Source organism: Mytilus galloprovincialis, chromosome 1 (assembly GCF_965363235.1).
Source record: "Mytilus galloprovincialis chromosome 1, xbMytGall1.hap1.1, whole genome shotgun sequence".
Lineage (NCBI taxonomy): Eukaryota > Metazoa > Mollusca > Bivalvia > Mytilida > Mytilidae > Mytilus > Mytilus galloprovincialis.
In genome coordinates, this window is record NC_134838.1 from 54347276 (window position 1) to 54371031 (window position 23756).

A 23756-nucleotide genomic window follows, 5' to 3' on the forward strand; every position below is an offset into this window, starting at 1 on the left:
AAAAGAAGAATTAAATCTTTAATTACACAATATTGTGCAATACAATAGATTTGTAAGATATTAACATTTGTTTTGTGTCAGAAACTCATATTATGTCAAACATTTGATCGCAATCCAAATTCAGAGCTGTATCAAGCTTGAATGTTGTGTCCATACTTGCCCCAACTGTTCAGGGTTCAACTTCTGCAGTTGTATAAAGCTGTGCCCTGTGGAGCACTTGGTTGCTATTTCATTTAGGCAGTGATAAAAGTGGTGAACAACAACAATCAATCAATCTAATTGGCCAAGATATATTTCAAAGGCTTCTGGTACTAGGAGCATCATGATTGATTGAATTTTTATTTGAAATGATTTGACAAATGTTTTTCCAAGTTCAGATGCTGTTTAGGTTTGAGAAAAATTTACACATTTTCAGTTTTTGTATTATTAAAATTTTGGTTGTAACCTTTTAAGTTGCTCAAAACCAAATTGTCTTTGATGAAACAAGATCTTGGAGTTAATATAACCTTTTTGTTGATATATTGTATTTTTAATTCTTTTACATCACAAGAAAATAAATTGCAACCTTTTAAGAGCATGTAGGCTTTCATTATTTTTCATGTTGAAATATGATTTTTCTTCTCACATTAATCTTTATTGCTTAAACAAATAAACACTTACAACTATGACAAATTGCACTGTTGATAATACCCTTGGGGGCATTATAAATTAAATGTTAAGTTACCATATGTATATTAGAGAACAGGACCACAAATGACTTTGAGACTCAGAGTGTCACAATTTGTCTAAATTTAGAATGAATTTTACAAATAATGGTACTTGTAAACAAGTTAACTGTAAACATTTGTAAGTTATTGACATTTTGATATCCACATGTAATGGAAATGCAACATTCAGTTATGGAGATGTTGAATTGAGTTAGTGTCAATGTTGGAAGATCTTAGTATTATAGAATTGTTACAACAACTCTTATGATGGTCCTGTAGGTGACAAAGAGGGGCGGTCAGAGGGTCTTGATCCTGAAAAACCTGGGCTTAAACACATGAAATCCCAAGGTCCCGAATTCCAAGAAATCTAAATTCTGACATCCCTAAATTTGAAAAAAGAAGTCCCTGATCCCTAAAGGATCAATCGAAATCCTGAGCTTAAAAACACCCCAACCCAGAGTCCTGATAAAGGTCTGACCCCCTCTTGACAATGTGTGTATGTATGTTGGAAGGCAAATTTTAGTACCCTATCCTATCTTATAAACCCTCATTCTCCATTGGCAGTCAACATAAAAAAATATATTTAAATGAATTTGTATGACATTATTGGACAGATTCTTCTAAACATGTAAAGTTTTGATCAGAAGATATTATCTTATATAGGATATAGCAAACATTATTTTCTACTTTTCCATATTATTTGTGAACTTTATTCACCCTTCATTACATGTACAGTATTTAGAATTTTAGGAATATTTTTGAATTTGAATAAAAATGGAGGACAGAGGTCAATGTCAAAACAGCTATTTATAGACTGAAATTTGAGCAAATCTGGGGTTTTCAGACAATATGTTTTGAACCATATATATACAAATATGCAAAGTTAGTTGATAAGTCCTTTCTAGAGAGAACAAAATTTAGGTAAAGTTTCATAAATCATATCTTAACCAGATTTGCATGTATATACATGTATACTTCTTCAGAAGAGGTAGACTGCAATTGAATCTGAGGTCGAATGTCAAAGGTCATGGTCACAGCAGCTATAGATAAACTGACATTTGGCTAAAATTTGGTTACAATGCAAGGTAATACATGGACATTTTATTTTTCTAGATATTACATGCGAGGTTCCTAAACACCAACACCAGCAATTACCATGAATTACTTGACATAAATTGTCAGCACAGAGTACTTTACAGTCTAAACATGTTTAAACAGTTTCTTCTTTTCCAAACTCATGAAGAATTGTAACTTGGCTAACATGGCTAATGCCCCTATGGTGCTTCTGCAATTTTATGAAAAATTAACCACCAGACTTTTTGTCACCTATTTTTCAAGTATTTGTGATCAAATGTCAAACTGACCAACCTTGTTGACTTAATTTTTTGTTACTTTACAAAACTTTGTTTCAAAGTCTATTTGTCTAATGATTTTTCTACTCTTTGATACATTTGAAAACAATTTACACCTTCTTTTAAACTGTGGTGGCACATTCATTCTCTTTCAAAAATATAGATTCATTATATAAAAATCAATTTTAAACTTGAGTAAACTTTTGTTCAGTTTTTCAAATTCTAACACAACTTCTGTAACAATTCATTTTTGTTTAAGAATACATTTTGTGGTTTGAATAAGTCATTGAAAAATGTACCGATGAGCATAATTCATTTATCAAACTTTTTTGACATATCTTTTACGAAATGTTTGTGTTTCTGTGTACCTAACCTTTTGTTGTGACTTACTATCTTATACTCATTCTTTACGGGGACACATAAACTTTGTAGCATCTTTATATTTCAGGTAAGATAATATATGTATAAACTACAGGTGTACTTAATAACTTTTAACACCTAGATATAACATTAAATATTTGATCATATTTGTTTAAAAGATAATATTTTGATTGAAGTATTATAGGATAGTTTTAAAGACTGAAAGAGGGCAAAGGGCATAAGATCACAAATTTTACAATTTCTGACTAGAAATTTACTCACAGTTATTAAAATTTCCAAGTTAAGCTGAAATATAAGCTAGTATAATTTTTCTGAAGACTAGGATTTCAATCTGTATAGAACTCCTACGGGTTCAGTATAAAAAATAATTAAAAGTAGCTGACAGTTCAATAAACATGATAAAAGTAATATTTGACAATGCAGATCTAAAATGAAGGCAGAATTTTTTTATCACAATTGAAAACAAATTTTTTGCATAAATTGAACTGTTTGTACTTATAAGTCATTGTTTTCTCTTATTTTTGAGTGTAAATTCACATTGCGATAAGACGTGTCACGGTACTTGTCTATCCCAAATTCATGTATTTGGTTTTGATGTTATATATATATGTTATATTTGTTATTCTCGTGGGATTTTGTCGATGTGTGTTACATTTTAGTGTTGTGTCGTTGTTCTCCTCTTATATTTAATGCGTTTCCCTCGGTTTTAGTTTGTTACCCCGATTTTGTTTTTTGTCCATGGATTTATGAGTTTTGAACAGCGGTATACTACTGTTGCCTTTATTCATAATATTAATAACTTTTAATAACTTATTTCTATTGGTACATCCTAAACTCCAAGCTATTAGAGAATTTTTTGAAGGTTTATAGTGATTAGAAAGCCTTGAAATGTTTGCTTTGTTTGGCCTTGCAAACAAGCACGATTTCATTTTAATTTATTTTCTGCAAGTTACATGGCAAGGCCTTGTACATCAATTTGTTAATCTACATTACATGGTTTTTTTTTATGCAAATATAGCATATTAATGATTCTAGGATTGAGTGACTTTTAAGTTTGAATATGTTGACATATTAACTTCGTCAGGTTGTAATGATATTTTCCACAGCCATAAGCAGTTAAGAGAAACGAAATTGGTGACAAATTTACACATTTGAACAGCTATCTTTCAATTCTCCTTGTTCAGCAAACATAATGTTTTCAATTTTATATATTAGCTTTTTTTGGCAAGTTTCAACAAAATGCCTGATTCTAAGACCCAAATTTTTCAGGTGGAACACAGGTAAACTATTTAGGTAGCTTAAGTTGGATTTGGACTATTCGACTGTGCATAATTTCTCGCATGAATTACAATGCACACGAAAAGTATGTGTCGTAAATTCGATATTATTTTTTTAATATTTTGGTTGATTAGAAATGTTAAATCATTGTAGTTATGTCACTAAAAGAATATTATCGTTATTATGTGTATCTGTGAAAGGCTCAAAATGACATTTTGACACAGATTTCACCATTTTTTCGCCAAAATTATGGATTTAAGGCAAAATATTTTTGTTTCCTTATCCGTGACCTATGTTTTTTATTTGCTCATTCTTTGAAGTTATATATCAGCTTTTTATATTACAGTTTTGGACCAAGTGTCATAGAACGTTTTTTTTATATTCCGATAAAAATATGTTAACACCTCTATTTTCCCTATCATTTCATTGAAAAATGCCTCTTTAACACATCTGTTTAAAAGTAAAATTTTGAGCTTAAATGATCTGTGACCCCTATTTTTTTTTGGATCTATTTGATTCACTTTCTGTAAAGAATAAAATAACAAAAAATACGGCACTTCTGATAGAAACTTCGGATAGGCCTGAGCCACCTTAAGAAGTTTGACATGATCAATATTGATTCCAATACCTTACAATTATTTTGTTAGATCTTGATCAAATTTAAAAAGACCTGCATTAGAATTGTAGGAAAATTGGTTAATACACGCAGTGGCAGAGCCAGCTGAGTGGAAAAGGGATGGTTGGGAATGTGACATATAGTTGGAACCCTCCTTTATTCATTCTTTGGTAATCACCTTTTAAAAATGGATGGATCCACCCCCGACATGTATATGTATAGGAATTATGCTATATAATGTTAAAAATACTAGAGTTTGGTCACATGCAGTATTGGTATTCATTTGGAAAATTTCACTTCAGAAACACTGATGTTATCTTGTGGTCTCTTTTGCTGGCTTTAAGTTTTAGAGGCTAACAGTCATATCTTCAGTCAGGGGACTTACTTAAATAAGTTATTTAGGTAGAAAATTCAAAGTTTTGTCACAAATTGGAATTTTGCAGTTTTACCAAAATTTTAAACACGTAGGTTTAAATAATATCTTTTCATTAGTAAAATTGAAAAGAATGACCTTTTTGCTTTTATTAAGTAGCAAGGTTTATATATATGCCTTTAATGCAATCATTTAGCTCCAAATTCTATTTTAGTTGAAAAAATGCTATAATAATGGCTTTACATAATAAACTGATACTTTCTTAACAGATTTTTCCCAGCAGTGGGAGTATTTTCCTGTAAAGTTCTAGGTTTCATCTTTCAGATTATGTAATAAAATTTTACTGTTCGCGATAAAAAATTCACTGTTTGGGGGTGTTGAAATTAGTGGGGATTATTAAAATAATGATTCTTAAAGAAGTGATTTTTTAGAAGGAAATTGAGGTATGATACCTAAACAAGTGATTTTTATGTCATTATCCTAGATTCAGTACAAGGTCATCACCTGAAATGACCTGGTCATCCTATGAACACAGATGTTGGTTCTGATAATTTTAGAAACATAATTAGTCCCTGGATCATCAGTATTCTATATTTAAAGTTGCAATAAAATTAAATCACTTCTTCTAGTGATTAATTTGTACAACTTAAATAGGTGATTATTAAAGAAAGACAACTCTTACTTACAACCTTTTTAGAAATAATGTTACTTGAATCAGTGATTTAGAAAATCACTCATTTAAGTAAGTCCCCTGACTGATCTTGATAATTGATTGTGGGTTCCAATCTCCCAATTAATGCAATCAGGTGCCTTTGAAATCTGTTATCTTGTTTAACTAGGATTGCCAGATTCCTCTGAACCAAGGTAGTTTGTCCTCCACCAATAAAACTGGCTGCCTCAGTTATATAGCCAAGAGTGTTGAAAGGAATGTTAAACACCCAGCAAACAATCAATCTATCAATCTTGATCACCAAGATGGCCGAAGACTTAATTTTTTACTGCTCCTAAGCATGTGGCATTTGGGAGGAATATATAGTCTAGTCAGGTCTGTGACAGATTTGTCCATTGACAAGTCAACGAAGTTGCCTTGTAATTATGCAGGTGGAAAAAATGAGCACAGCAAGCATGTCTAGTGCAAAACTGAGTCCTATACACAATTTAAATCTTGACCGTCAAAAATGGTTTATATATTTCTTGCTGGACATTGAAATGAAAGGTAAATTCTTAAATGAGATTCAGGGAGTTTCTCATCAATGTATGCCATCATAATCTACTTGTTTGACTTTTCCATGTATAACATTTCTGCAGTGACACCTGGTTTTCTTGTGCTAGTTTTAGAAATTACATAATTCTTGGATTAAGAATATTATTACAATTGTAGTTATGCAATTTGAAGCTGTGTTTTATTTGAATTATATGCATTTCATGCATGTGGTTTTTCAAAGCTTTAGGATAACAGCAGTACTCATGTTACTAATAAATCAATGAAATATACTAATACAAAGAATCCCTGTTATATACCTTTGGGATGTGGAAATTAAAATTTTAAATTTAAGAGTATTAAAATAAACTTTTCTATAAATAGTTCGTTCTTATGTTGTACTGTTATGCCACTGTCCCAGGTTAGGGGGAGGGTTGGGATCCCGCTAACATGTTTAACCCCGCCACATTATTTATGTATGTGCCTGTCCCAAGTCAGGAGTCTGTATATTCAGTGGTTGTCGTTTGTTTATGTGTTACATATTTGTTTTTCGTTCATTTTTTTACATAAATAAGGCCGTTGGTTTTCTCGTTTGAATTGTTTTACATTGTCTTATCGGGGCCTTTTATAGCTGACTATGCGGTATGGGCTTTGCTCATTGTTGAAGGCCGTACGATGACCTACAGTTGTTAATGTCTGTGTCATTTTGGTCTTTTGTGGATAGTTGTCTCATTGGCAATCATACCACATCTTCTTTTTTTATATTTTACCATATTAGAATAATGAAACCATTTGAATATACCACTAAGAAGATGTGTTATGATTGCCAATGAGACAACTCTCCACCAGAGATCATTCTCTATCAAAGACTCTTCGTTTGGAATTGTCTTTCGAGTTTGGTAATTTTGTTATTTTGCTTTTTAAATAAGATAATTAATGTAAAGAAAAATAGGAAGTTGAGGATTTTTGCCATTGTTGAAGGCTGGATTGTGACTGATAGTATCATTTGTTTTCTGGTGGAGAGGTGTCTCATTGGCAATCATACTATAATTTCTTATTTTAGTATTGTACATTGTTTCATTATTTTTATGGGAAAAGTTTTTTTTCTCAATATTTACTCTTGAATTTAAATTTTAATTTCTATATCCCAAAAATACACAATTAATAATGATTTAAATAATAATACATTGACAATATTTAAAATCGTTAATAATCCTATTTAAAGGAATTAAACAAATGATTTCTAATTTTGTAGATATAGCTCAGAGATAAAGGACTATATAAAACAAAGATCTATGCTCAAATCTTACTTGAAATTAGTCGTGAATTTTATGTTTAAGTTTAAAATACATGTTAGATGAAGGTCCACCTAATGACATCAGTATGTACAGGAAATATAGAAGTTGTTCTGATGTAATGTGCTAGATTTTGACATTAAAAAAATCAGGCCTTATAAATCCTTACAAAAATACCATATTTTAAACCTCAATAAGGTATTTTAACTTTAATTCTATGTACGTAACTAACTTGCAGTAAGAGTTGTTCTTACAAGGTAAGAAAATTTTTCAAAAAAAATAAAAATGTAACAATATCTGTTTGTGTCAGTTAACAGCAAGGTTTTTGTCAGTTAACAATGTTTCTGTCAGTAAATAGCAACAAAAATACAAGAAAATGTGGAGGGTTAAGATTTAAGATTTTGAAAAGATTGAGCATTTTGAAATTTTCATTATACATGCAGTCCTTTAAAGTATGAGGATTGTTAAAATCAAGAATCATACATACAAGATTAAAGCTACTTACATATGGAATTACTGTGATTTTGTTTGTAAGTAGGGTTTTCAACATGAGATTAATTTTGTTATGTTTATTCCCAGTTCCATTGAATAACTATACTACAATGGCCTATTTTATTGAATATTTTTCATATAATCAACAACAAAAAAATCCCAAAATATAGAATTCCTGCAAACATTTTTGTTAAATCAGTCAAAGAATCTAAAAATCAGATTTATGTGACCTCAGTGTTGTATTAAGGGCGTGTAAAAGACAAAAAAACTAGTCAGCATATTAGTTTTATTTTGAATAAGAAAAATAGAAGAAACATGAGATGAGCTTGTCGGTACATTATATTTTTTTCTGCTAGAGTGTTAAAAAAGAACAAAGAAGTGAAGTTTGCTTGTCTTATAGCTAGGTGGTCATCAGTACCTGTGAAAACAGGATTCATGAGGATAAATGAAGATTTATATAAGTTGTGTCTATTTTTTAGTTGTTAATTAATTTTTATATCCTGTCAATAACTTGTTTTTCAAACCTACAATATAATCAGCTGACTGCCTCAATGACAAAAAAATAAAAATAAAAATACACACATAATAAAATGAACAACTATACAGTTTTGACACCTCTTCTTCAAGGTAAGGAGCCAGATTAAAAAAATAAATGTGTATCATCTGCTTTTAATAATCCAAAACTATTATCTAGCTCACTGCATATTAAGTGTATAAAGTTTTAATTTTGAAGCAGATACAAATGAAATGATTTACATGTGCATAGGCGGATCCAGGGGGGGCCCTGGGGGACCCGGCCCCCCCCCCTTTCGTGGGAAAAATTTGGTTGGTTATATAGGGGATCATTGAAGCATGACTGGAGCGGGTCCCCCCTTAGGTCAGTCAGCGGGCCCCCCCTTAGGAAAAGTTCTGGATCCGCCACTGTTGTGTTTCAACTTCTTGTTACAAATTTTAACTCTGAACAAATTTCTGAGGTGGTAATGCTGCAAAAAAAAGGTTGTGTTAAATATCTGCTTTGTATAAATCTATTTTTGATTTTAATTATAATGGGGAAAAGGGGTAATACTTGCAAATTTTTTATTCACTTTTAAAAACATTTTTGTTAGTTTTATTATGTGCACAACAAACCGGTAGGTATGATGAACTTAAAAATACATGTTCAGCAAAAATAGGAGTAATACTATGTAATTTAGTTGAACTGATTTGACCTTTATGCAAATAAGAAAACTCCAACTAAATAGTAGGTCTCATTGGGGTCTAAGGGTGACACAGGATTGCCGATTTGTTGTAAGTGAAACATGTGAAAGTCAAATTGTTGTGCCATGAAAATGGAAAATGCAGTCTAGCGGGACACAGGAAATTACAAAAAAGTGAGAATTGCTTACATACATAGTGGAAGGGGGATACAGGAATCTGACAAAACAGTAAGTGGGATCTGGGATCAGAACCCCCAATGATACCCCCTTTATAATCAAAACCTAGTTGTATATAACACAGGAAAATAAAAGTTATTAGCAATCCAGAATCCAATTAAAGATTATTGTATATAAATCAATATCAGTCAAGATAATAATTCTGATAGAATGATTTTCTGTTAGGAAAACAATAATTCTATTTTACACTATATATATATATGCCAGGAATTTTAATGAAGGAAAATGAAAAATTAAAGTAGCAGGAGTTTAAGATTCCATGTTCATTCTATTTGGAATCCTGCTATAGTCCGGGAGGAATCCTGCAAAAAAATTTAAATTGGAGTAATAATAATCCTTCTGGATATAAAAGGCTGTAAAAATATAAGAAATCTATCATTTCTTTGTTCTATTGTATTATTTGAGTTGCTGCTATATGGATGTTATGTTACCCCCACCTATAGCTATCCCTCTTTACAAACCATTACAAAGCACATTACAATGATTATAACTAAGTTTACTTTAATTTTCAATCAACTGAAATCCCATGTTTGTTTTTTATTCAGGTAATTTCAACATACAATTACGTAACAATACTGTTTTTTAATGTGAAAGAAGATATTATATTTTCTTATTAAATTACAAATAGAATATAAAGAGTTTCTCATCCTCACCTTCCCAAATCAAACTGGTTTTGTGCATATTATTTGTTCATAAACAAAATGCAAGTTTGTTTTTGTAAACAATTGCATTTAAAAACAATTTTTTTTTCTTAATTTCGTAAATTTTGACCTAGATCTGTGTCATTTTTGAAGGACAAATTATGTACTAAAAACAACAATTTCCCTCAAAAGCTTTGTAATTTATATATTCTATAAGATGCACTCATCTAATATAGATCAAAGCATGTAAAATCGGTTTTATTTGCAAAATACTTGAAAGGAATTGTAAATTTGGACACAGTTACTTTGATGAATATAGGCCAGTCACTGAATTGACAGAAATAAGTGGGAATATATTTTGTTTGTCCAAGGCCAAGGATCAGTTGGATTATTAAACATATTTGGTATGTGGTTTACTGATAAATGATAACTAACTATAGTATGTATATGATTGTCCTACTGGACACATCTTCTTATATAAATATTCACGGAAACTCAACATGTCAATTTTTCAAGGTAGGAGATTTTTTTAAAGTGTAATTGTGAAAAGAGAAAAATAGTTGAAGTATTATTTGTACTTTTAAACATTTGGTTTTATACGTCTTATATCTTTTTTTTTTTATCATTATCATAATTTTGGACTCTTATCTTTTTCATGGCCATTTGGCATTGACATGTCTATTCTGCAAGGTAGGATGATAACTAATTTTTGGAAAAGCTTTGTGAAAATAGTATTTTTAAAATACATTGTCAAAAATATGTATTTGATTGAAATCCTTTGCTTTTTTTAAGAGGCACAATCTTTTCTGCAACAGTTATGATCAGTTATCTTACCGTAAAGGAATGGGTCTTATCAAGGTCATGAATTGACATTGATAAGTATATAGATTATCAGGTTCTCAACACATTGATATTCTATCTAGACTTTAGGTTAAAAACTTTAAAAGTAAAAAACCCAATTACTGGGGATTCATAATTATTCGTTGGATAGCAATTATCGTGGATTTCGTGGGTACAGGTGAACAGCGAAATTAAATGTTCAACGAATTTTCAAGTTTTCTATAGGCTTGTATGCAGACTTCGGCAAAACCACGAAAATTATCCACGAAAATTGGTACCCACGAAAATAAATGAATCCACATTAACCATTTATGGTAGAAAACCCAATTAACTGTTTATTGTTCTCTTACTTGTCTTCCTTCTTTAGACAGTTTTACGATTGACCATCATAAGCTTGATAATGTTGAATACATTGTGACATTGTTACAACTCCTCCTCAGACATTGTTATGTAAGTGATGGTCACAGTCTGCTCCAATCTCAAAGCCATGGTACAAGTATTAAGGAGGGACTAAGAAGGATGATAACTTCTCATTGCAGGCTGTCTAAGCTCCTTTTTGAAAACATTATGATCAAACAAAATGCCATCAGTATGTTGCAAAAATTTTAGATTTTTGATTGGCAGTAGAAATGTTATATCAAATTCATTTATTTGAGGTACTGTCATTATTCATGGTTTGTTCATTAAAAGCTTAACTTTGATTCATATTTTTAAATTCATATTTTTATAAATTTTTCTATCCAATCATTTAAATAACCTAGTAATTAGGTGAAGGATTTCAAAACCACTTCAAATTCAAATCAAGGTAGATAATCACTCAGTATATTTATCATAAAAATGATTTGCATATTTTATTAGTTATACATATTTGTACGTATATATAAGTACTAAGGGTAGACCAAATGACCTAGCTTTAGATATGAATTTTAAAACTTTTAATACAAGATATATAAATCTATAGAACCCTGACCAAGATTAAGCAAATCATTACAAGATATTATTTAGGTGACTGGGATCTGCTTTTAATTTGAATTTAAAACAAATCTATGTGACTATGATCTGCTTCGGGAGGACTTTAAGCTACACTATCGGTGTAAGTGGTCAGTGTCTAGTAGACATGCTTTAAGTGACAGTGATCTTTAGGTTAGACTGTTTAACATGAAATAGGTGGTTGTGACCTGCTTAAGTTTAGTTTAAACATATTTGTGGGAAACAAGTTATTGCAACTTGTATTAATCCCTTTCCACTTTGCTGGTGCGAGGGCATGCTGCCTTGTAGTGGCTTTAGCCTGCTCTTTTTCAAATCTACAAGTGTGTCTTTTATGTGCAAAGAGATACTGCTTTCTCTTAACATGGGTAAGCCATGTATCGTCCCCTTTTGACGAACTTTCATCATCTCTCAACGCCATAATTGCAAATGGTGTCGAGGGAGAGCAAAAACATTCTGTCCCTGAAATTTTCTCCCCGATACGCAGATCAAACCAGGAACCTTTGTGTTAGTAGTCTTTTCTTCTTATTCTACTTCAGGTAGACCTTTTTTTCTCAAAGAAGTCCATGTAAGACACGATCTAGGTAGCAAGACTGATCTGCTTCAGTTAGACACTGTAGACTTTAATTAAGATATGATCTGAGTAGCTGCTTTAGATATATAGATTTCCACCATACACAAAATTATGCTTAATTTAGAAGCAGAAGTAAAATTCAGAAAAATGTTAGCTGTTTGAATATATATGAACAGAAATACCAGGTTTTGTCTGTTCCCTCTTCAAAGGCAAATGATATTCATTGTGTTTAATCACCCTTGATGGTCAATTAATTGAAAAAGGGTTCCCCCTGGTACTGAGTGTTAGTATCTAGAACAATTGTCACCATGCATGTCATTAGAAAAACACAGATACATCAAAGATAAATTTAATCATATATACATGTTGTACATAGTCTAGTTACAGAAAGATGTTATACAATAAATTGTAAGATACACATAATAGGCCAGTTATGTTGACCTTATAATATTTATCTATCTATTTACAAGATATGACATCCATTTAAGTTATTTATGTACTTTTACACCTGATTTATTGAATGAAATAATGAATTTTTATCTTGTCCTCTCAGGGGAAAGTGAAAGTTGTAATTTGTTGCACCTGTCCAATTTATATGATGAAGTTGGTGTGAACTGTCCATGGCAAATGACCCTTAGGAAATATTTTTCAAGAATTTTGCATGTCCATTTTCATCATTAACTTCACATATACTACAGAGGTTGCTGGTTGTATTAAATATTTCCCAGATTTTATGATAGACCATGTGTATAATTCTTGCAGTTTTTAGTGATAACATATTTTATCAAGATTTTTGAAATTTTTAGTGAAACTTTTATCAGCAACATATATAGCCTGAAACATAGATTTTGTATTTTAAAGTACTTATGTATTCATTATTCTCACTTAAAACATTATATTTTCCAATTTTTAAGCCAAAGGGTGTTTTGTGAACAACTTAATTGCTAAAAAATACTGATTGACAATCAACAAATTCTAACAGTATCCTTTTGGGAATTTTCACAGAAGATTTTATGTTTTCTTAATTTCTCCATTTCTTTTACAGGGAAACAGAGGATGAAGAAAGAAGACTCAGAGCTAGGCGAGTCGCTGATTGACATAACGGAAAATGGCCACGCTAAAATGGTTATCGACAGACCAATCTTCAACCAGCAGAAACTTGATGAGGGATTTGAAGCTGGAGTACGACCACAAAGTTCTTTGAAATCTTCATGTCGGAAGGCATGCTCAAAATGTGCATGCTCAAAGACTTGCTGCAAGAATTTTCTTTTTGGAATTTTTCCATTCTTGTCTATTCTAAAGGGATACAATGTCAAATCAGATCTACCAAGTGATATTATATCTGGACTTACTGTTGGAATCATGCACATACCTCAAGGTAAGCCAAATACAAATTTGTTGAGGGTAGAAAAACCTTGCAAATTTAAATTTGTCAACAATGTTGTGAAATTTTGAACAGGAATGTTAATAAAAGTAGATGTGTTGTATATGTCAAAGAGACATCAACCCAATGACAAAAATACCTCAAAGAAGATTGTGAGACTTTTTACACAACTTGTGAGAAAATCTTCTTATATGGGATCCATATATTCTTTTAACTAAAAAATATAATGTGGTGGTTCTTCAATGAAGCATATCTTAAATAACATTAGTTTTTATTTTGAATCATGTCCAACTCAGTGCATGATATGAAATTGCAATACCCAGTGACAAAATTTATGTGCAATTTTGGCAATAGATATAGGAAGATGTGGTATGAATGTCAATGAGACAACTCTCCATCCAAGTCACAATTTATAAAAGTACACCATTATTGTTCAAGGTATGGTTTTCAACAACAAGCCTTTTCTCACACCGAACAGCAAGCTATAAAGGGACCAAAAAAACCTAGTGTAAAACCATTCAAACAGGAAAACCAACAGTCTAATCTATATAAAAAAATTGAGAAACAAGAAACACTTATGAACCACATTTTAATAAACGACAACTACTGAAAATCAGATTCCTGACTGAACATTTGAAAAAAATATGAATTTTCACCACCTTTGTACTAGACAGATTTAGAGCATCTGATTTTAACATGGAATAGTTCACAAATTAACAGTATAATTCAGCTTAAGTCTGCTTTTAACTGTATACCGGTTACATCATTATTCATTGGATACCAGTTTTCGTGGCAGGATACATGGGAACCACATATTTAAATGTTCAACAAGATCGTTCTTTAGGAATGTATCACTGAATCTGCCACAAAATCAAATAGACATGAAAATGCAAGTTTTCCAAAATCCACAAAAATTGGTACCAATGAAAATAAATGAAATTTCTGAGTCCCATCAGAAATAATCCTCACTCTGACAAATCACTAGCGGTTAGAACTAATAATATTAAGATATGAATATTAAAAATGAAATATTTACATATTGTTGATATTCCCACCATAAAACTTAAACTGGTATTTTGTAGGTATGGCTTATGGTATGTTAACAGGCTTAGACCCAGTATATGGACTTTATGTTTCATTTTTCCCAGTCATTGTATATTTCTTCCTTGGAACATCAAGACATGTGTCTATGGGTAAGATATTGTTTCAAATGGATAAAAGGAAATTTGGAGTGTATGTATATATATGTCAATGACAGCAACCAAAAAACAAAAATAATCTAAAGATAGCTACTCAGTCCCAGGTCAATGTATACAGTCTTTAATACATGTGTCAATATAATATGTCAAACTTTAAATAGCCTAAAGTGAATAAATTATTAATTATCCTCCATCATTTATAATCAGTCTTAAAATTACAAAAAAAACCATTTAGATATGACAATAAACAACCACATTATAAATTTTGAAGTGCAGAGAAAAAGAAGAGACATCAAAACCAAAAAGAGTATATATGAAACATGTAAACTAGACCTTTTGTCAGAAATAGAAAGCTTATATGAAGCCATTTTACCATGACACCTATTAATTTTGATGTCACAAGTAATTCATTGCTGAAGTACATATATATTTGTTATGCAAGTTTTTTTTAGCTCACCTGGCCTAAAAGGCCAAGTGAGCTTTTCTCATTACTTGGCGTCCGTCGTCCGGTCATCCGTCGTCCGGTCGTCCGTCGTCTGTCGTCGTTAACTTTTACAAAAATCTTCTCCTCTGAAACTACTGGGCCAAATCAAACCAAACTTGGCCACAATCATCATTGGGGTATCTTGTTTAAAAAATGTGTCCGGTGACCCGGCCAACCAACCAAGATGAACGCCATGGCTAAAAATAGAACATAGTGGTAAAATGCAGTTTTTGGCTTATAACTCAAAAACCGAAGCATTTAGAGCAAATCTGACTGGAGTCAAATTGTTTATCTGGTCAAGATCTATCTGCCCTGAAATTTTCAGATGAATCGGACAAGGCGTTGTTGGGTTGCTGCCCCTAAATTGACAATTTTAAGGAAATTTTACTGTTTTTGGTTATTATCTTGAATATTATTATAGATAGAGATAAACTGTAAACAGCAATAATGTTCAGCAAAGTAAGATTTACAAAAAGGTCAACATGACCAAAATTGTCAAGTTACTCCTTCAGGAGTTATTGCCCTTTATAGTCATTTTTTAACAATTTTCATAAATTTTTAAAAATTTTTGTAAATTTGTAGAATATATTTTCCACTGTAATTACTGGGCCAAGTTCATTTTAGATAGAGATAACTGTAGCAAGAAGAATGTCCAGTAAAGTAAGATCTACAAACACATCATGATTACCAAAACACAATTTTGTCATGAATTTATCTGTGTCCATTGTTTAATATGCACATAGAACAAGGTGAGCGACACAGGCTCTTGAGAGCCTCTAGTTTACCTTTTTAATTTGAAGATTTGCTGACCTGATTTTTTCTGAAATCAGTTGTTTGATTTGGATTAGAAACTTTTTTTTGTGAAGAATCTCAGTTTTTAACGTAATAACTGCATGGTTAAGACATATTAAATAATCAGATAGGGTTGGCAGCATAAACTATTTGTTCAAAGCAAACTATTCAAGACATAGAATCACTGAGCAATTCATATATTTTATGTAGAGATCTTGTGTTCAGCCGTTGACGTTGATCTCATTTTCATGGTTGTGAAAAATCATCATTTCATTTTTGGGCTTAGGAGGTTTTCTCATAAACTGTGAAAAAGGTCAACTGTAGAAGTCTCTCTATATTTATTGTTATGGGTTTTTATCCATCTGACATAGGTCATCTCATATACATTTCGCATTAATCAAACACTATGGAAGGTCAGTTTCTCATCTACTTTAAGAATTAGGTCAACTATATATAAGTTTTAGCACTTGGGTCTGTTTGGCACTCATAATGTAAGCAATGTCAATATATACTACTGAAACCAAACATGTGTTTACTTTTAACTAATTTTTCACATGTAGTCACTTCTATTTTGATATGAAAACAACCATATTAAAATTCTGTTCTTGTGTCCGTGCTTAAAGCTTACTTGGATCTTACAAAACTTTGTTCGTCATTCTGTTTTGATAATTTACCGTATACTTCAGCCAATGAAATTTCTGCCTCCAAATTTTTGAAAGTGTGTATCATTACTGTACATGTACAACAAAACCCAAGGGTACCCAAATAGATCATCACACTACTATAGAAAGTAAAAATGAGCCTTGTCAGATATTTTTATGCAAAGCACAGACCAAGAGCCTGTTTTGATCTTAGTAGAACGTTGTATTACTAACTTTAACCCCTCCCCCCCCCCCAAAAAAAAAAAAAACCAAGTAACTAGAACACAAGTAAATTTAAATAGATATTGATCAACATGCAGACTTCTTATACGTTCAGGTATTTCACATCCAATTTTTTATTGAAATATTCTTTATAAAGCACAAAGGTGTCAGTATTCACCTCAAAAACTAACAAAACCTTTGAATAGACTTATTAAGAAGGGATATAGTTACGATACTGTTGTCAGGTCATTAAAGATTGCATATTTTGGCGTTAATATTGATTCACTTATAGGGTCTTTGCATCGGAACTAAACACATTTATTCCAAAACCAGTTGTTGGCATGACACGGGTTATGTTCTTCTCATATATGTTATGATGGTATGATACTAAACCCCTAACGGGAAGGATTGTGCCTGATGTTCATATGATGAAATCATAATCTTTCAGTCAGTTTAATTGAAGTCTGGAGCTGGCATGTCAGTTAACTGCTAGTAGTCTGTTGTTATTTATGTATTATTGTCATTTTGTTTTTTTTCTTTGGTTACATCTTCTGACATCAGACTCGGACTTCTCTTGAACTGAATTTTAATTTGTGTATTGTTATGCGTTTACTTTTCTACATTGGCTAGAGGTATAGGGGGAGGGTTGAGATCTCACAAACATGTTTAACCCCGCCGCATTTTTGCGCCTGTCACAAGTCAGGAGCCTCTGGCCTTTGTTAGTCTTGTATTATTTTAATTTTAGTTTCTTGTGTACAATTTGGAAATTAGTATGGCGTTCATTATCACTGAACTAGTATATATTTGTTTAGGGGCCAGTTGAAGGACGCCTCCGGGTGCGGGAATTTCTCGCTACATTGAAGACCTGTTGGTGACCTTCTGCTGTTGTGTTTTTTTCTATGGTCGGGTTGTTGTCTCTTTGGCACATTCCCCATTTCCATTCTCAATTTTATATATTTTTTTTGGGTTAAACCTATCAATTGCTTGAATAGCTTTAGATATTATTCGAAAAGTGATGACCAGTTGGTAGAAGTTATGCGGCTTGGCCATAGAAAGCATTGAATTTAAACTAATTTATTTATATTTTTTGTAGGAACTTTTGCTGTGGCATGTCTAATGGTTGGTTCAGCAGTCGACAAGGGAGTGGCCAAGTTTGGTGGTGTGTTTGAAGGCTGTAATGATACTACTGTTTCAATAGCAGATGTAAATGGGACTAATGTTACACAAATTGGCAGTACTGGAGCCTGTCAAGATGAAATCAAGTTACAGGTTGCTATGGCAGTAACACTGATGGTTGGACTCATACAGGTTTGTTTATTAATAATCTCTAAAGTTATAAAAAAAAATTAAGTGGATATTGAGAAACTGCCCTTGTTGTTATCCAAAATTTTATAGTAGTAAGAGATGTGGAATGATTTCCAATATGACAACAAGCCATGAAAGACCATTAAGCAAAGATTGTACACATATGCAGGTCACCCTTAGACCTTCTACAATGAGCAAAACCAAAACTGTAGATTGAAATATTAAAGGTTTCTATATATCAAACAATTTGAAAGAGGAAATCAGTGGCCTGGTCTAGTTTATTCTACAAAAATTACTTTTGACTGACCAGTAGCCACTGAATTGGAGGCTCCTGTGTTGGGACAAGCAGATAAAGAATGTACAAGGGTTTTGCTTGTTTGTCAACACTCAATCCTCATCCTGATCTGGTCAGTGGTGTATTAACACAACTGCCAACATAAAAACAAATTGTAAAAATGAGTTAGTGGTTCTCTTTTATTGGAAATAGTTTCTTCTACCAGATGTTGCATATTATGTAGTAAATCTAATATTATTTCTGATACCTGATTGAATTTTAGGCTACAGTAATTTTTAAAAGGTGTTGCATTTGTCTTTCTTTTTCTATATATTGTCTGTTAAATTTATTGTAAAAAAAAATCAAGAATGTGAGGCTACTTCTCCTGAAATTCATCCTTATAGAGTCTTATTTCAATAAAACCTGCCAAATAATCAAGGTAAACAACTGTATCTCTGTACTACACTAGACTTGAAACAAAGCAAGTTTTTGTTATTCTTGAATTGTACATGTTTATTGTTATTTTGGTCTTTTTCTTTTTTTTTCCATGGCATGTTTCGTTTAGTGACTTGTGAGTTTTAATGTCCCTTTGGTATTGGCCACCTCTATTTCATTCATACCAACCACTTTATAAGGGTAAAACATTAATATTCATCAATTTTCTTTCAATATGCTGATATGCAATCTATTTAGATCATATTTTAAACAAATACTTCTTGGTTTTGTATGGTATAACTACTTTATGTGGTAAAAATTTAATGTTTGATATAAATACTATATTTGTCCTATCGATATACCATCTTTTACTATAAAAAGGAATTGGAAAAGAAAATGACAATGGCTACCTATATAAATATAAAATTATAGATGTAAGGTAAAAGATTTAGAAAACTTTGATGATAAAGTACAGTTAAACAATTTTATTGCGCAAAGTAGAATTGAAAAATCTCAGTGAAGTAAAGGGACAAATGTAACATATGACCCTTTTGATCAGTTAGGTTTAGAAATCCTTTTGTCAGTTCAATGAAACAATATATATGTATTTCTGCACCTAATTATAAAAAGTTGAGTAAATTTATTTTAGAACATGCCATTGATTTGAGTTATTTGCTTATAAATACATAACGTTAAATCAACAGGTAATATGATTTAAAGTTTAAACAAGCATCCCCCTTTTTCAACCCTCTGCCCCCTCACCCCCAAAAAATAAATTTAAATATTGTGGACGATATGAATTCTTTATAAGTACAATGTAACAAATATTGAAAATTTCCTAAAATATAGCATGAGGAAAATTAGAATTGGCATTGTGAGTTTGTTATCGATTTATGAGTTTGAATATTACTTTGGTATCTTTCCCCACACTTTTATATATGCAAAAAGGTAATTATCTGACATATCAAATTGAACTTAAGTGTCTAACAATACCAATAATGTTTGCTGTGACTGTAAATCAATATAATTTAATAAAAAAAGTAATGGTAAAATGATTGTTTTTGGAATAAACCTTGACAATGTTTTAACCTGTTCCAGTAACCTATTAAATTATTAATGAGTCTTTGTAGTTCTAAATTGCAAAAAGTAGAATTGAGTCTTTGAATAACTTATTTTATACTGTATAGCAGATTCTCTTGGAAATAATTTACCATTTTAGAATATTATGCATTCTAAGTAATATTTTCAATAGCTTACACCAAAACTTTGTGATTTGCTGAAGACATCCTAAACATCCTAAACAATCAATTAACTAATGCTGTGATATTGTTTTTTATTTTGGGATTTTGAACAATGAAATTACCTATACTTTGTAAGATACTGATTTACTTCATGGTACAGTTACAAATAGCAAATATTGTGAGGTATATAACACACTCACAGTTTCTGCAGAATTTGTTTGTTTGTCATGGCCATCAAAACAAGGTTGAATAGATTTCATAGTAAAATTTTGGAATTAATGGGCATCGATTCTCTGACTGATATTATTTGAAAGTTTCACATGGTATAAGATTGGATTTACTGTATAAATTTCTTTTTATTATTTTATTTTAATTTTACAGCTTGGAATGGGTGTAGCACAGTTAGGATTTATAACTACGTACCTGTCAGACCCTTTAGTCAGTGGATTTACAACGGGAGCAGCCTGTCATGTATTTACTAGTCAGATTACACATGTGTTTGGTATATCTACTGCAAGATACAGTGGTGCACTCAAACTTGTTTATGTAAGTATATTGGCATAGGAAAAAGAAGTGGCAGTTATCCTCTTTCATCTCAATCTTTCTATGTTTGCTAATCTGAGGTTGAACTTGACTGATTTGCTTCTATAGGTGACAAAATAGAAACTTGTAATTATAATAACAGAAAGGCTGCAGTTATATCATGGGTTGATATATTATCCGAAACTGATCAGCTTAATAGAAATGAAATTGTACGCTGAAAATAGAATAAAGAATTAAGTACCAAATGTATATGTCATAAATTCAATTTGCTCCCTCGGATATTGCCTTTTTGTGCTTAAGTCGTGTATAGTAAACATCAATCTATCAATCAATTAAAGAATTTTAAAAATAGAATAATCCTTGGTACAGATACAGAATTTTTTTTACAGGTAATTCAGTACTGTTTCCTAAATATATATTGCATTCTTAAATTTAATGTTTATCAAAAATAGTAGGAAATGGAACATATTTTAACATAAATAAACAAATGACAATGGTGTAAACTATTTTACTGAATGACATTGCATCTTATGAATTAATATAACAATTTGGTTGCTTTTTTATGAATTGTTAAGGGAAATGCCCTAGAAGTAACTAAAATAATAAACTATATATAGTAATTAACCAAAATGTCCTTGAGCAAACATCTTATTTAATAAACAACTGAAACGGTGTCTTTACATATAAGGATATAAAAACAAATTTATAGAAAAATTACACAAGATGCTTACGTTGATACAAATCATGATTTATATCCTGTTATTATAAATGATGTGTGTACAGTACTTATATGTTTAAATGATTAATCAATAAAGATTTACATGTATTAACATATTTTAAAAATGGATTGTTTTGCTTTCTTAAATAAAAGTTACATAACCAACAACTGTTGACACAAAATGAAAAATGAGAAAAATTGAAAGGTATGCGGCTTAAGTCAGTCTGTATGTTTACATTTTTGAAAAAGAAGAAAAAACAACATAAATGTCATGTTAGTCATTGATAAGCTGTTAAAACCTGTCATACAGTTGCATATGTTTCAAATGCTGAGGTGTGCATTTTTAAAATGCAGAAGACTTTGAGAAGTGCAAATTTTCTTTATAAACTTTTTAACACATTCCTTGTCTTGTATGTTATATAATCAAACAGCAGTTAAGGCGATTTGATTTTTTCGTTACAGTTTGAAAGCATTGAAAGGGAGATAATTCAATCACATTTTCCTTACAGGATAATAAAATATTAAAATTAAAAAAATCAGAAACAGACTAATTAATAATTATGCAAAAATTATACTTACCTGTATCCATATATATTTGATGTTAAATGTTTTTAATTTTGTTTCAAAATTACATAAAATTGCTTCTGTATTTGAAATGTAATTCTGAAGTTGTAGTGGAAGATTTACTCATTAACTTTAATATCTGATACATTGTGTATGTTGATGCATGATACCACTGTTGGAAATAAAATGATAGATTATTATTGTGTTTTTCAGACATACAGAGACTTTTTCACAAATATACCACATACTAATGCAGTGACTCTGATAGCTTCTGTAATATGTATGGTGTTCCTGTATACAATAAAAACATATATCAACCAGAATCCAAAAATAAAACCAAGACTGAAAATGCCTGTTCCTGTAGAGTTGATAGCTGTAAGTGTGAAAGTTAAAAAGCATTAACAAGTTAAATTGTAGGACTTGTAGCATTTCTGTAATTGAGAATGTTTTTTTAGGACTCAGTGTGCAAAACCTTTATTTTTCAATGTAAATATCAAGAAGAAAGGAGAGCAAAATATAACCCAGTAATATTGCCCCACAATGTCAATCTATTTTAAAAATACTTTTTTATACTTTAAAAATAATTACATTAGATGTATGTTTTATTATACTACTTTATTCTGATTTGCTAACTGCAAATCACATGTTATTCCTTAAGCAATTGCATCACTCAATAAAACTATTATTCATGATGACACGAGGTCCCACAATAAAGTGCTCAGGTGAATTAAATAAAAAAATTGATAAAATTTGTGTTTTCATGATCCTAGCTAAAAAATGTAATTATAAGAATTGAATGCTTCTTTTTGTAACTTCATAGGGTTGTAAAAGCGTTGACCGTGCACACATTTTTAGAATGAAGCGCTTCCGTGCTTCATACGAAATTTACTTCAGTCAACACTTTTACACCCCAATGAAGTTACAAAAAGAAGCATTCAATTCTTAAATGCAATTTTTTTTTTTAAATTCATTCCAACAGTTTAAGAAACTTATCATAATTGGAAGTCATTAGTGGCATCTTGGTAAACAATATCAAGTAATGCTAGATTCTTTTTCTTAACCCTGAAAATAGATCTGAATAAAATAACTAGCTTTGAGGACTATTTGCCGTTAAATAATACTAATAATGATTAATCACCAATTGACGATTTAAAGGAAACAAGTTTCTGTTATTAAGATATGAAAGATATTATTTTATTACAAGTGTACAGATTTAATACATGGAAAGGGAGATAATTCAATAAACTTTTCATACTCTTAGGTGTAATTCGTAAAATTTCTTGAAAAAAAAAATCTAAACAAAAGTATGTTAATTGATTTTCTGCTGCAAATCTTTTCAATTAATTATATATATGATGATTTTTTTATTTTAATAGGTGGTTTTAGGAACTTTAATTTCCTATGGTGCTAATTTACAAAGAGATTTTGGTGTAACACAGGTTGGAGATATTCCTGTTGGGTAAGTCAAATGCAAGTGGTAGTCCAATTTGCCAACTCTTCAGTTTTGTGAGGAATTTTCCCAATATGAGGTGTTCATCCTGGCACTTGAAATTTTTAAATATATGGCCTAAACCATTGATTCAAAACAATCTCAAATATTAAAGTTATGCATAAGTTTTGAAATTTGAAATATGAATAACATTTCACATTTTAAAGTTAATAGCAAAAAAGAATCATAATTTGGCAAGGAAAGTTTAGCTGCTACTGTTTAGACTATTTAAAAAATGATGATTACAGCAATTTCAAATCATTATGAGATATTTTAAAATATCATGGTTTTTTTT

General features: G+C 30.9%; 1 protein-coding gene across 9 annotated transcripts in view; it reads left to right on the plus strand.

The window, feature by feature from the left end:
- LOC143078852 (prestin-like) overlaps positions 1-23756 on the plus strand; it is a 55761-nt gene that overhangs the window by 13916 nt on the left and 18089 nt on the right. For 3 of the 9 annotated variants that reach the window (XM_076253858.1, XM_076253913.1, XM_076253867.1), the window contains exons 2-7: positions 13216-13548; positions 14637-14747; positions 17986-18200; positions 20529-20693; positions 22186-22347; positions 23349-23431. In XM_076253858.1, the coding sequence (XP_076109973.1) occupies positions 13216-13548; positions 14637-14747; positions 17986-18200; positions 20529-20693; positions 22186-22347; positions 23349-23431 (1069 nt within the window). Of the gene's footprint in view, positions 1-8261; positions 8323-9946; positions 10286-12796; positions 12878-12897; positions 12918-13215; positions 13549-14636; positions 14748-17985; positions 18201-20528; positions 20694-22185; positions 22348-23348; positions 23432-23756 lie in introns of those variants that run through there. The other 6 variants (XM_076253884.1, XM_076253892.1, XM_076253904.1 and 3 more) reach the window with 6 other exon arrangements.